The sequence below is a fragment of the Natator depressus genome, chromosome 6 (genome assembly GCF_965152275.1).
Source record: "Natator depressus isolate rNatDep1 chromosome 6, rNatDep2.hap1, whole genome shotgun sequence".
NCBI lineage: Eukaryota > Metazoa > Chordata > Testudines > Cheloniidae > Natator > Natator depressus.
This window is the reverse complement of record NC_134239.1, coordinates 70,135,816-70,150,746: the sequence shown is the minus strand read 5'-3', so window position 1 is coordinate 70,150,746 and position 14,931 is coordinate 70,135,816. Positions and strand designations below refer to the sequence as shown.

At 45.5% G+C, this 14,931-nt stretch overlaps 1 protein-coding gene across 4 annotated transcripts in view; it reads right to left on the bottom strand.

The window, feature by feature from the left end:
* Positions 1 to 1,704: 1,704 nt before the first annotated feature.
* Positions 1,705 to 14,931, bottom strand: part of RPAP1 (RNA polymerase II associated protein 1) — a 53,802-nt gene continuing 40,575 nt past the window's right edge. Inside the window, exons 17-25 of one of the 4 annotated variants that reach the window (XM_074955673.1) lie at positions 14,183 to 14,384; positions 11,444 to 11,553; positions 10,411 to 10,606; positions 9,064 to 9,213; positions 8,421 to 8,563; positions 5,643 to 6,447; positions 3,536 to 3,712; positions 3,077 to 3,133; positions 1,705 to 2,196 (exon numbers count right to left, since the gene is read on the bottom strand). In XM_074955673.1, the coding sequence (XP_074811774.1) occupies positions 2,038 to 2,196; positions 3,077 to 3,133; positions 3,536 to 3,712; positions 5,643 to 6,447; positions 8,421 to 8,563; positions 9,064 to 9,213; positions 10,411 to 10,606; positions 11,444 to 11,553; positions 14,183 to 14,384 (1,999 nt within the window). In that variant the 3' untranslated portion in view covers positions 1,705 to 2,037. Of the gene's footprint in view, positions 2,197 to 3,076; positions 3,134 to 3,535; positions 3,713 to 5,642; positions 6,448 to 8,420; positions 8,564 to 9,063; positions 9,214 to 10,410; positions 10,607 to 11,443; positions 11,554 to 14,182; positions 14,385 to 14,931 lie in introns of those variants that run through there. The other 3 variants (XM_074955670.1, XM_074955671.1, XM_074955674.1) reach the window with 3 other exon arrangements.

Below are 14,931 nucleotides of genomic sequence, written 5' to 3'. Positions count from 1 at the left end.
GAACTGGGCTAGCGGCTCTCACTGTATACCTAGGGTCTCAGATAGGATTGTACTCGGGTGGCTAGCCCCTCCTATGGCTTCCATCATGGTGGCTACACTTCCATTTTTAGTATGCTAACTAGATCAGAGCTAGCACAGATATGTCTGCTTGAGCTGGAAATTACACCTTCGAACTCCAGTATAGACATACCTACAGATGACACATTCCAGCAGCTATTCTCTCACATAAACATCACTATAACTGGCTCTTGGAATGGTGAGAGAAGGTCAGTAGAACAAACAGTGCTTCCCAAAAATAAGTCATGGTCTTCCAGTACACAACCCCCCACCGTATGTGCACCCCAGATTCAGTACCCAGGTTTCTGAGTACCAGGATTCAAACTCCCCACCTGTAGGCAAGGTAAGCCCCATATACCAGCACAAGGGACTCCAAACCTCTGACTTGAAGAGGAATCCACAGAGCGCTGCCCCGTGGCCACCATCATTTCCCATATTGTACGGTATTCCCAATGTATTAACCATCTGCCCATGACAGGGCCACCCAACCCCACGTAAGAGGTTAAATAAAGAGAGGGAATGAGCATCCCCTTCGTTCCAAAAAAGCTACAGAACTATAAATGTTTATTTACAATTTATGAACATTCCAAAACTCCACTTTGCACAGAACAAAGGACTGGAAGGGTTTTGGCAAAGGAGGTTGGAAAAGGAATGTGCGATCACATTATGTCATTGGCTAACTCAATTATCTAATGGGCAACTAGCAGCCCTTAAATCTTTCTCCATATTTTTCCTGGAAGAGTAGGGGTCTCTTGTCATGGTGACACACAGAAAGTGGAAAAGTTTTATCATAGCTAGCACTTTTAAAAGAAAAAAAAAAGATCAATACTGGCTACTTCTTGCATGTCTGGCTTTATGAGCTATTGATTTTCAGCTGTGAAAGACCTCAGATCAGAAACTGCAACAGAAAAAGGATAAGAATAGAAAAAGGATTAAAAAAGAAACACTAGCACTGCCCAGACCCTGCTTGAAATAAAAGAGAAGGAAACTGCTGCAGGAGAATCTGAGATTTTTTACCCTTCTGGGGACGTTGGGACTGGGAAGAGAGATGCACAACCTTTCATTTATAGGTCACTAGTTCAAATTCAGTCCAGGCTGGCAGCAAGTTACAAAGTCATTACCATCTGACAGCAGATCAGCGGCCTACACAAAATGAGTGAGTTGCCTGCAAGGGAGTGGATTGTTCAGAGCAGTAAGCATGGACTCCAGTGTGACTGCTCATGGTAGTAAGTGCTGTGCCTGGCAGTGGGCTCAGTTATTTTTGTCACTACACTGCTAGCCCCGGTAGCTAAGGTTAAAATACAGGATTAGGACAGGGAGGCTAGTCTCGTAGCCCATTCAAGAGAGCACCATGGAAGGATGTGCGCAGAGCCCGGGTTTCTAGCATAGTTTCCTTAGAGGTTTGACACAGTGCAACTGGGTGGCTTACTGAGTGCATGCAGCACTTTCTGAGAGAGACTGCTGGAGAAAAGGACACTTCCACAGAACCAGCTTCTTCCTTCCCTCACATTGCCAGTGTATAGAAAAAACCCTGCAAAGCTCAGGATCCAGAAAAGCGAGGGAGAAGCTAGAATTCAGAAAGTGGGAATGGCCATGGAAATCACATTAAGAAAATCAGACTTCCATCAGAAAGGACTGAACTTTATTTCACTTCATTTAATTTATTAAATCAGTCTGCACTCACATTCCATTACACAGGCATGTTTCCGTCGCACTCTCCAGTCCCAAGCAACAGCAAGTCCGAGAGAATCCAAAAGGAGGTTCCAGCACTAGACACACTTAGGCTATATACAGATCACCCACACCCATAGAAGCCATGTGATGTGCCACAGTGCGGAAAGGGTTTATTTGCCTTTCCCTTTGCCAATATGGCAAGGATGCCCAGGCAACATTGCACCCCATGGAGTTCACTTAAATTTTTTCATCAGCTTGTCTAAAATGAGCTTTCCCAGCCCTCAGTCCTTCTGTCGCTGAGATGCTTCACTCTGGGTCTGACATCTGCATATTCTCCTTGGGCTCTTTCTTGGTCACCATTTGCAGGTACTTCAGTCGAATGGGAGGGAGCTGCTCATAAAGGTCGATACCCATTGGGCTCTCTGGGTTGGGCACTTTGTAGTAGAGAAGGTGCTTTTTCAATACCTAAAGAAAGAAGCAGCCATTAAGTGTGGTGAGAGCAAGTGAGAGTCTAAAATTCTACCCACTCACCACAGCTGGAATCCCAGATGTTACTACTACCCCACACCCACCACAAGAGAAAAATCTGTGGGGTGTTAGCTCTCTCTGAGGAAGATTCACTTCCTTCCTCTATGCTCTATTTGCCTGAGGTGACCCCATTTGCATACAACCACCATGCTCACCCCATGTCCTTGCTTTCGTCAGCAGTCAGAGAAGGGGTCTGACTGAGAAGCAGGGAGCCCACCTTAGACAATGGGTACTAACAATGTATATATTTATCATTTGCGTAATAAAAAATACAGCACCACAAACTGGCATGGTGCTTCATGACAAGTTGGGTTGAGAAGGAAGAGGTTTGGTTTCTTTGAAAAGATGACTTCTGGGAAGGCGGAAGAACATGTGAACTTATTTTATACTTTTTTTTTTTTAAGTCTAGTTTAGAAGGTTAGCAGAGGAGAGTGGGCCATGAAAATCCATGCTAGCACCCTGCTCATGGCTGAGCTAAAATGGAACCTCCCCCCAGATCTTGAGGTATCCAGATACACTAGTGCTCAAGCCGGTTTCATGGAATGAGAGAACAGGAAACCCATCTCACTCCCAAAAGGCATCTATGCCATTCATTCATTTGTAGGGAGGCCAGTATAGTGCTGTCAGAGCTCAGGTTTAGGCATCAGAACCCAAAATACTGTCACTAAATTTTCACTTGCTCAAGACAGCAGTGACTCATATTTAATCTACCAAGGGTGGATAAATGGGGAGTCCAATAGCCAAAGCTGAATCGATGATGATTCAACACCAGTATAATTCTGCTCCGAGTACAACAGCTGGGTACCAAGGAGCCTACCTCATCCACCAACAGCCAGGTCTTCCGCAGCATGCTTTTCCGAGCAGAATCAGCCTCCTGGGAGGAAAACAGAGATGCTCAGCTCAACGCAACAAAGCCTGACGTGTTCATATTTTTCCTTCAGACGGCACAGGACTCCTGAGGGAGTTCTGCCTATTGTTACGCTGCATCAGACAGCAATTGGTTCTAGAGCAGAACAGCTGAATATGCAGTAGCTGTGACCCCCACCTCTCCTCATCCTCCCCAAGTGAGGAAGATTTTGGAGGCAGTTGGGTCAATAGGGTCGCTCTCAAATTGCCACAGCTGAAACTCTACTCTTGCCTCTTGGCATTTCAACTCTCAGGCCTCAGGCATTATATAATGGAGAGGAGCAATCTAGTGCTTAGAGCAAGGGACCAGGAGCACGGACTGCACAGCTCCTAGCCCTGTAGCTGAACCCCAAGATAATCCAGGACATACCTGTGTTGTGCTATCCTGAGAGAAAATGAAGCTATTCACATGAGCCACAGCCACAGCATAAAGAACGGGGCACCAGGTATGACGCAGCACACCAGTGACCAGTGTTCGGAAATACTGTCTCAAGAGGTTCAGGTTGTCCTCGGGAGGCGAGGTGTACCGCTCCAGCGGCACAGGAAACTGCAACAAAGCCAAAAAAAGCACCATCACCCTTCCCGAAGGGTTTGTGTCACTGACCGACAGGACAAGCTCCTCTGCAGTGTCCTCAAATACCTCCTCTGCTGACAGACAAAATAGTCATAGATTCCAAGAAGAGAAAGGACCATTGTCATCATCTAGTCTGACCTTGTGTACAAAACAGGCCACAGAACTTCCCCAAAATAATTCCTAGAGCAGATCTTTTAGAAAAACATCCAATCTTGATTTTAAAATTGCCAGGGATGGCGAATCCAGCACAATTCCAGTTGTTTCCATGGTTAATTACCTTCACCGTTAAAAATGTACCCTTTATATCCAGGGTGAATTCATCTAGCTTCAAGTTCTACCTATTGGATCATGTTATATCTTTGTCTGCTAGACTGAAGAACATTCTATTGGACACAAAATTTTGGTTGCCTTTCTGCTCGTGGGTAGTGAATGAAACAGTGAGGAGTTGGCAGGTGAAGCACATTCAAGTTATGAAGGAGAGTCACTCTAGTATCACTGCATCCCGCTAATGTGGCAGTGAGATTAATACATTGATATATGCATCTAACCAGATAGGGGCAAGCAGACAATGGGGCCGAGTCTACATGACCATTGAAAGCTTCACCTTTGCATTTCCTGACTTAACTGTCCACCTTAAAAAAGCATTAACAAAGCTTTTTGACCTAACTTCCTAGGGTTTTCAAAAATATAATTTTCAGCTGATTTTCCTCAAGTATGCAGCGTTAGGAGGATCATCTCTGTTAAATCAATTCCAATTACTTTTCAAATCAAGTAAAGGCAACAGTCCTCACTGACAAAAGGATGTCTGTGCCAAGTTTCAAACTTCAGTCTTTGTTGTAGCAACAGTGTAATTGGAATTTTTCCCCTTGTTTAAAGTATTTTTTCCAGCAATCTCCTATAACTTAAAAAAAGAAAGAGGGATTTTGTTCAAACGTTCCAAAACAAAATTAATTTTTGAGCAGTGACAAAGCATGGAAAATATCAACCTAAATATTTAGTGTTCCATAAATGTATGAGCGTGTGAAAATGAGGGATAAAAATTGAAATTTTTCTGTAACCTTCGCTAGTCAGAAGCCCCTGTATTCCATGGTTTTGTGGCTGTGGAATCCACACCAGACCATAGCATTGTGCTCCAGAATTAAAGCCTCCATTTAAAATGGATGACAACTTAAATGCCAACATGTTGCTATTACGCTCCTAATCATTTTATTAAAAGTACCAGCGAATGTGCTCAGCCCACAATCCCAACACCTTTCCAGCTCCTCCCCATTGCTGTAAGCCCCAAACAATCCTTACCTAGTGGCTAGAACCTCCAGTGGCCCTCAATAAACTTAATCATAGAAGCGGAGTTGTCAATAGAAAAATCTTTGGCATATAATATACCAAAGATATGGGGAGAGTGTAAAATACATTGAAATTAATACAGCTTGTACTGTATTAATTAATACAACCTTCTATGCAGGATGTATTATTCAGTTTCCCACTGAATTCAGTAAACACCTCTGATTTGGTTATTTAACTGAAGCTGCTGCAGAATTTCCAGCACTCCAGCAACAGAGTGCCACAGAATCCAGGAACTGCCCCTCCACCCTCTCCTCCCACCTTGAGGTTAGGTTCAGTTTGCAGAGAGTACCAAGGACCTTGACTACAGCAGGCACTACCAGCAACTGCTACAATAGCCCTGAACTGAAGGAATATCACCTATGTCAGTCCGTGTGACATTTTATGTTCGACATATTGGATTTCTTCAGCAGGAATAAAGAACTTGCCAACAAGAAAGTATAACTGCCACACAGGAAAGAGACAGCTAGAATGCCCACTGCAGAAAGAGAAGAATAATGATGGTGACAATATCCCAGTTTGGGGAATAAAGTGACTGCCAAGTAGTGTGCCTAGAGGTTACCTGTTTGAGTGGCACTCCCAGGGCTCTCAAGGTGCTCACATGCTCCCCGAAAACTGCCAGCCGCAGCTGAACACTGAACCGCCTCTGCAAAGGGAGGAGAACAAAGACTCCAAAAAGGGGGTCACCGAAGGAGACGCCTTCAAACTGCTCCAGGACACTTATATAGAGGTCATGGAATGATGCCAAGCCAGGCAGAGGAGCATCCAATTCCAGGGAGTCCAGGACCTTGGGTTGGCAATAGAGAGCGAGAAGGGCAGCTGTGTAGCAATGAACAGGTCCTTCCCGGAACAGGTCGCCGCCTGTGAGAAACACACACATAAGCCGTGCCAGTTTGGCAGCAGCTGAGATGTTCTGAAGTACTCTGGCACGCCACGTTTCCAGGAGCAGGACCCACTGCAGATTCCGGGTCACAGTGTTCACTAGATCAGGTGGCAGAGAGTTCAGTACAGCCCCCCGTGTCTCTGCACCGGTCACTTTGTTGTAGAGGCTGATAAGAGGAAAGAACGGCCAGTCAGAAGGTAGGATGAGCCCTTTGACTTCAGGAAGCAGCAATGATTGGACGAGGTAAGTCCGTCCTTGGTAGGCTACCTGGGAACGGGCAAGAGCAGGCTCCAAATGAACTAACAGAGAGAGATAACAGGCCCGAATGAAAGGGAGATGCTGGTATGATTCTCCCAGCAACACACCGCGGCGGGGTTTAGGGAAACCTGCTGCCACTAAGCCAGGCTGTGCCAGCTTTGTGCTTGTGCCCAGATGTAGGATATCGGAGAAATCGGCCGCTTCTGGCCCTCCAGTTTTCCCTTCTCTGTAAAATAAAGACAAACATAACAAATATTGGTACAGGAGTACTTGTGGCACCTTAGAGACTAACAAATTTATTAGAGCATAAGCTTTCGTGGGCTACAAGCTTATGCTCTAATACATTTGTTAGTCTCTAAGGTGCCACAAGTACTCCTGTTCTTTTTGCAGATACAGACTAACACGGCTGCTACTCTGAAACCAAATATTGGTACTTAACCCCTGCCCATGCACACACAAAATCAAACTGTGCGCCTCTATATTTCCTTTCCAACGTCAGGAACAATGGAGTACCCAGCATCACTGAACCCATCTATGGCTCCCAGCTAGCATGACATGACACCTTTAGCATCCCAGATGCCACTGGCAGGTCGCTGCTGTGAGGAAGATCACGCGCCCTCAGCTGGCAAGAGCACAACCCACTGCCATAAAGAAACATACACACCGGTAGAGTTCTTGCTACTCTTAAAGGAAGCAATGATCTTTGGAAACTCGCAGTGCCGGATGAAGTGCCAGCAGGTGTTATCTATGTAGGTAGATAACACGCTTGGCTACGCAGTGCTGTCGGGGCACTGATGTGAGAAAAAACACACTGCAGGAGCCCCATTTGCATTGACAGGGCAATACTCACTCTGCTGGTTTTGCAGCTGGCTTTGATAAGGGATTGAGAGAGAGATGTGCTCTAGTGCTTAGACTACAGGACAGAAAAATCAAACCCACCAAGATCTAATCTCAGCTCAGTCACTGACTCCAACTACAGCTTCCTTAACCGTTCGATGGAGACCACTGGGAAGGCTGTTATGGAGGATTAGACAGTGTTTGTAAAGCACTTTGAACACGAAAAGAACTGGAGAAGTCCAAAGTATTTTTATGGTGGATTCATCCAGCCTTTTCCAGGGATGTACCATTGCTCCATGGCAAGCTACAAGGAGACACTCAGAAGCAATACAAGACCCAACTATCCCCACTGCCAAACACTGAAAGCCTCACATCTATAATGCTCAGTCTCCACTAGTTTGAAGTAGAAAATATCTGTGGTTACCTCTTAAACCTTCAGCTTTACCATACTGGAGTAAACTGTGCAGGTAGCTAAACGTTAACGGTGAAAGGGAGATTTAAAGAGGTCTTCCAATAGGGGGCAGAGAACAGAGTGGGCAAGATTTCCATCTGCTTCACAGATCTTACCAAATCTTGACTCGGCATTGGTACCTTGTTGCTGTCAGGAAGGTGAGACCACTAGATGGGGATGGAAGGACACCTGCCACTAACAGGAGGGGGAAAGCAAACCATCATGTCTCTCTCATTACCAGTGTGCTGGAGAGAAACCTGAAGGTCATGCCTCCAGCCTTCACCAGGAGGTCATGTTGCAGGGGAATGCACTATGGTGTCTGTTTTCACTCAGGCCATACATGTCTACACTGCAGTTAGACACCCGTTGCTGCTCCCTGCCAGCTGACTGGGGCTCCTGGGGCTCAGGCTAAGGGGCTGTTTAACTATGGGGTAGATGTCTGGGCTTGGGCTGTAGCCCAAGCTCTGGGACCTTCCCACCTAGAGCAGGGGCGGCTCTACCAATTTTGCCGCCCCAAGCAGTCGCCGCCGAATTGCCACCGCCGCAAGCCGCCACAGCGGGAAGAGCTGCTGCCGAATTGCCGCAGCGGGACATGGACTGCCCCCCCCATTCTAAATGCCGCCCCAAGCACCTGCTTGGAAAGCTGGTGCCTGGAGCCGGCCCTGACCTAGAGGTTGGGTGCTAGCCCAAGCCTGAATGTGTACACTGCAATTCAACAGCCCCTTAGCCAGAGTCAGCTGGCACGGGCTGTGGGTTTTTAATTGCAGTGTAGTCACACCCATAAAGGCTGAAAATCGTAACTACGATCTAGTGTAAAAATCCATTTTTTCCCTTCTTTTCCAAGAGATTTCCCACATCCCAAACTACAGGCAAGGAATGAGCTTCTTAAGGGAAAAAAATGCAAAGCTTACGGAATGAATTCTGGATTAAAGGCGAGACCCAAAAGGAGCTCATGAGCCAGATGCTCACTCCCTGGCAACAGACGGCTTAACAATGCCATGGCAACACAGTGATGAAGCGAGGCATGCTGGGCGTAATCCGGACAAGTGCCTGCCTGCACAGGAAACAAAAACCCAACAGATGAGAACATTGCAGCATGTCTCAAGGAGGCAGTTACAATGAGTCAGAGGGGCAGTTAGCTGGCCTGGGGGCATCAGTGGACCAGAGGGGTATTAGATGTTGAGTCAGAGCACGGGAACAGCCAGTTTTCATATGGAGATAGTTCTCCTTCCTTTTTTGTCCTAAATCTTTAGGTAGTGTTTCTGTACATTAATAAAACAGCCTCTGGTGTTCAAGTCCAGAAGCAGCTGTCTTTCAATAGTGGGTGAAAGGATTCCTGTAGTTACAGCCTGCAAAGTGATTTGGGATCGAAGGCTCTGTATAAGTAACTGTAAAATTATGATAGTTTTGGTAGTAGGTGAGTTGGGCAGTCAGAGGCAAGACAAAGACCAGCTGATTCAAAAATCAGTTGCCTGCCTGGTATGTCAGCTGGTAAGGGAGCCACGGCTGAGGCTAGCTGTCGGGGTAAGAATGATTGAGGTGCTAGGGGGTTACCATTTTCTGAGCCAATGCTAGCACAAAGTACTGCAGATGGTATTCATGCCGCAGGATCCAGGCAGATGAAGGGGTTATGGAGGGAGGTCTGGTGGGCCAGCTCTGGAGCAGGTAGTCCTTCAGACCTTTGAAGTCTAGCACAGAGGTATACTGTAGAACCAGAAATGGAGGCAAATACCATTAACAACAACCCACTCAGGGAGAGAATCCTCTCCCGTATGTGTCACCTCATCCCCCACAGAGGCTTCTTCAGACAAGAGTATTCATATGCACTCAGATGACCTGATGAAACCTCCCTCCTCTCCACTACAGTGCGAGGCTCTACTTCAGAGATTCCCAGTCTTTTGACTTCTTTACCTTGCATACATCCAATCACAACCAGGCTTCCTAGTGTGAACACCAAAATCATCTGTACCAGATCGCACAGTGCTTCAAAAGGCGGCACATGGGGAAAATCAGCACAATGGTTTACGTGGCTTCTGTTATATGAGGAGGATGCAGCTGCCCAGGTCCAAGCAAAGTCACTTTAGCAGAAGACCAGAAAGCAGATTTGAGGAGGGCCTGTATCAGTCATTTTCTCTCCAGCAAAGTACAAAGTACAAAGGGGTTTCTGTCATCGCCTGCTTACATGCATTTGAATTTACTCACTGCCACTATCTTTTCATTCACAGAAATCAGAGTCAGAAGAAACCTATTAGGTCACATAGTTCATCCACAGGGAGCTAATACAGAGTAAATCTCAACACAATATATTCTCCAGTGCTTTAGTCTACTTTTAGATGTCTCTGGCCATGCACTTCTGCTTCTTTAAGGAGATTATTCCATAATGTAGTCGCTTAGCTGGCAGAAAGGTTTTCTTGATACCCATCCTTAGCGTCTCTTTGTTTAATTTCTTCCCATTACTTCAGTTTTATCTCCTTTGACAACCCAAAAGAATTATTCTCTACTCCTACTCCATGGTGTTTAGATTTTTCAAATGTTCGGGTATATCCCGCACCTTAGCCATCACTTAGCTGAACTATAAATATTTATCGGTTCTGATCTTTTCCTATAAATCAATCCTTTGAGCACTTTGATCATTTTTTCGCTGAGTTATTTCTAGTATCTCTAAGCCCTTCAGGTAGCATGGATCCCATGACTGAACGCGGTATTTGAGGTGTCGTCTCACAGGATCTGAATAGAGAGGGGACTCCTTGCCACTTGCTACTTTGTTTTCTCTTCAGCAAAACGAAACTATTGTTCAGCATAAGTTACCTGACACTATTACCCTTGAATCATGTGTGCAGTTCCTACCCCCTTGCTGGACTATCACTCACGCAGCATTCATAGCCAGAAGCCAACACTCACCTTGCTGACCAGCCCTTTGTGGATATGGGTGACGTTGTTGATGAGGAAGAGGAGGGCAGTGAGGAAGGGGAAGGGTGACTTGGAACCAGCTAAACTCATCAGGGGTTTCCCTCCAGTGCAACTCAAAGATACAATGCTGGGGAGAGACTCTGGTGCTGGGGAACAGGACAAGGGATTGCATAGAGCAGAGCATGGCCTGTGTGAAGAGAGACATGCAGATCAGATCATGGGCACTCATTTCACTGAGAGCTTTGGTAGTAAGTTGCAGATAGAATCCCACATCTCAGAAACACCCATACAATAAACTGTAGCCAAATGGAATATCCCAGGGATTGCATGCGTGTACAATACCTAGCAATATGGGGCCCTAACTGGAGCTGTTAGGCAGTACTTCAATACCAAATAATATAACATGCTGGTTCTAATGGATTCCAATCTTATGTTGAACTCTTCAGAGAGTCCAGGAACAAAGAGCACAAAACCCGATCTCTGATGTTGTGTATTCAGAACTACTGGGCCATAGATACGCAAACAGACTAACATTTTTCCATAGGTAAGCGTGACCCAGATTGTCAAAGAAAATCCTACCCACAAAGACTGAGGAATCCAGCCCTACACAGAAAACAGGAATTGGAAAACATGCTGGATTTTTCTGAGTGCCTCCTCACACATCTCTGGTGTGTGGGAAGTGAGCGCTTCAGTATTCTCTTGTCCCTTTAAAATAAATCTTCATCTGTAGAATTTGGTTTAAGAAGGCTGTTTGCACATCACCCACCTTCCAAACTAATAGATCACAAGGGCACACTCATGACACAGAATTGCTAAGCTCTGCACTTTCAGCAGAGTAGGACTTTGTAATGCTCTTAAAACTACACTTTTCACATATTTGAGGCACATGCTAGGGGGTTTCTTTATTTTTATAAGGAACGTTCTCAGTCACACAACTGCACCTCTCCTTGCTCAAACAGGTCAGAAATGGGACTGCACCTGACTTGTCAAGCTGCAGCTGCAGTCTGGCTTGGAGTGGTTTTACCTGAGCAGATCCCACATGCTGTGCATGGCAGGCTGGCTGAGGAGAGGCAGCAGCACCTCAGATGTCAAACGCTCCACTTCCTCCAGGCAATCAATTGGATTTAGTGATGGCTGCAGAAATCATTGAAAAAAACGGCATGTCTGAAGACATTCAAATGAAGAGAACAAACTATTCTTGGGGAAGAGACAGCTATATTTATCCCCCTTCCCCCGCCCCCCGCTTTTGTTTAAAATAGCTCTTTGCCCTATCCACACAGATTTTTGCTTAGCGATAATACCATGGGCTACAGTAAGTTGCTACAGGTAGATAAGCCTCCCACTACACCAATGAGAGACCCCAGTGTGCTAACCTTTCCATTAAACACACTTATACAAAACTATGTTGTCTCTTCCAGGACTGAAGGACTACAATTACAACACAAGATCTAATGTAACTGCCCTGTTATTTAAAGGTGGGTAGTTTAGTGCAGTGTTATCAAAGACTTCAAGAGAATCAGCAGCACACAAGGAGATCAGTTTAGCCTCGGAGACTGAACAGTTCCCAGTATGGCCAAACATCATCCTAGATGAGCAATGCACATGATAGCATTTTACACTCCCAACGCAGGGCCTTTAGGGGACCTTTCCATTTCTCCTGCCCTCAATAAAGAACACCTGAGATGAAAGAAGCATTGCAGAGAATTTTGAATCTCCTTCACCTCACCAGAATGCAGTCACCCCACAAAGAACAAACTAAATCCCTCTCCAGAAAGAGACTCAGCCGATTATTCAGTGAAGTGGAGATGCACACCTCAGTTCTGTGCCTTCTAATGGGCACGGCATAAGGAAGCCATGATAGTCACCACTGTATGATTATTACTGTGACAGATGAGACAATATCCTGCAATATCCCAGACAAACCTTACGGATTTAAGTATTTGAAGAGTCCATTGTATTAAAAATGCAAATATTTCTGTACTATTGTGGACTATATAGAACTTCTTATGGAGGAACACAGGATTCATGCAATTTCTGGGAAGTACTGGGGACTTCAAAGGACTTTTGGGGACAATACGCATGAAGTGCATTGCCTAGAAAACACTTGGGGTCAAGGGAATGCAAATGACCCACCTCAAAATCCATCCTTTTGAAGCTGCACCTTGAGCAGAAAACCATTGTTTAGTTGATTACCTATTCACGGTCTCTTCAAAGGCCCAAACCAGATAACTGAGTAACTCTCAGAGTCATGAGGGTTCTTCTTCTGAGCAAAGAGCCTTACGAACCTGAAGCTACAGGAAGAGTCCTGTGCAGGGGTTTGAAGCTCTGCTGACTTGTCAGAGGCCTTGTTGTTGGAGTGATCTCCGGTAAACTTATTAGCATGTGTATAGGTTCTTTTATTGTTTTCTGTATGTTTTCTCTGTAATGCTTTTACCTTAAGAGTAAAATGTGCTTGCTTATAAAGATCTGTGTGGTAACTGATAACTGGCAATTACGCTGTCTACTGTCTCTAAAGAGAAGGCAAAAGAAGTCTGCAGAGGCAGCCTGTCTTTTGTGAGGGATATCATAGTATAGTCAGGGGACTGCGCAGTCTGGAAATACCCTGGTCAGAAGGGAGAAAGAGACACGTCTCCCTCCAAGAGAGGCACTGTCTGGGGAGCCAGAAGAGGTGCCCTTGCTACACCACAGAGGGGGAAAGTAAAGGTGCAACTGCCATGAACTGTGACAACAACAGAGACAGATTTTCATACCAGCCAATTAATGTTTTGCATATTTTTTCATGTCATCTAACCACAAGAACATTATTGGGGATAAGTAATCTTTGTACTGGCAGGGTCTTACACACAATTTTCTTTATTCTTAAAGGGAAAAAAACATTCTAGAATTAGAATTCAAGATTCTAAAAAAAATAAAAATGATTTCTAAATATCCCAGGAGGACTGGATGGCATAAATGTCTGGCAATGAGTGTTAGGGACATCAAACACTAATGCCACCAGTTCAGATCCACCCCCAAGTTTGTAGTGACTGACAGTCAGCATCTTTTGGCTATTTGGTGGCCTATTTGAAGTGAGCTGGAGGTCTCCATCCACTTCCTAGCGGACAAGTCTCCACATCACTTGAACTGGCACTACAGTGCACATGTTTTGGGTACTCTCAGAGGGGGCAGCAAAGACTGACTGGCCAGAGATACCAAATTATCCCACACTCTTAAGGGATATTTCTTCCAGGTCAGGGCTGAGACCTTTTGGTGGGGCAGTGCACAGGATGCTTACACTGTGGCTGCCTGTCTGATACTTTTTCTGTGAATAAATGCAAGATGTCAGGCTGATGTATTTTGAGGCTTGACACATTTCAGAAAATTCACTTTAAAGATGGTCATGTACCATGCCAGTTATTGGGTTCCTCTCCCTGTCATTACAGAACTTTACCTGAAATGCCCTTTGGGCAGCAAATACACTCAACTTCATTGTTCCTATACTCCAAATACTGATGGGATGACACTCAGTCACAGGGAAAACAGGATTGTGGGCACTGCTGAATGTGAAGGACATTGGCAATTCAGCCAATGGTCGCCTGCAGTTTAAAGGCTGTCCAGCCTGGATTTAAGGACTGGCGATCAATGTATAGTCCTCAACATGCTGTCAGCTACATTTCCTTCTAACTTGCTCTCGTTTCAAGCCTTGCTTGGAATTCAAGAGTTAGGAAGAAAACACACAGGCAGGTGACATGGAAGGATGTCCTGGTTCTTTAACAGGCCTTACCTGTTGGCTGCAAACACTGTAGTAAACCCCCAAGTAGATGATGTATGTTGTTGTAAGAGGCTGGAGAGCTTGCCAGGTTTCCAGCCGGGATATCTCCTGGACAGACCTCCTCAGACTGGTCTCCAGGAAGGGTCTCAGGCCTGACACCTGATTCCAGGTGACTGGTGGAGGAGGAATCTGCTCTCCATCCCCTGGACCACTGCTGCAATGTAACAGAAGGATGATATGGCAAAGGGGAATTTCTCAACAAGAATCTTATCCATGAATCATCACAGCTAAAAATACTTTCCAGCAATGTGCAGTCTTAAAGACTGGCAGACACTAGGGCAAGGTACTGGCTCAGAGCCACCACAAACCTGCCCAATCTGCCTCATGGACGTACACAGTGCCAACATTATGTGTGTCTGTCCCTTTACTAGCAGCTTTTTAACTGCTGGTGTGCCTTGAGCAGATGCCTTCGTCGAATGATCTGTAACAACTTCAGATCTCTCTTAAGGGGCTCCAGCTAATTCAGAACGTACCAGTATGTGTTAATATTCTCACCTGATCGTACTGCCCCTACCTGCATTCCCTTCTACTTATCTACTTTAAATTTATCTGCCATGCTGACCCAGTCGCCCAATTTGGGTAGCTCACTCTGGAGCTCCTTGCTCTCTTCCAACCAACCATCTTCAGGAAATTCTAGTGCTTCGCTGTCTACTCCTCCTCTACAACAGTAATAAATATTAAGACACTGGACTCAATATTGA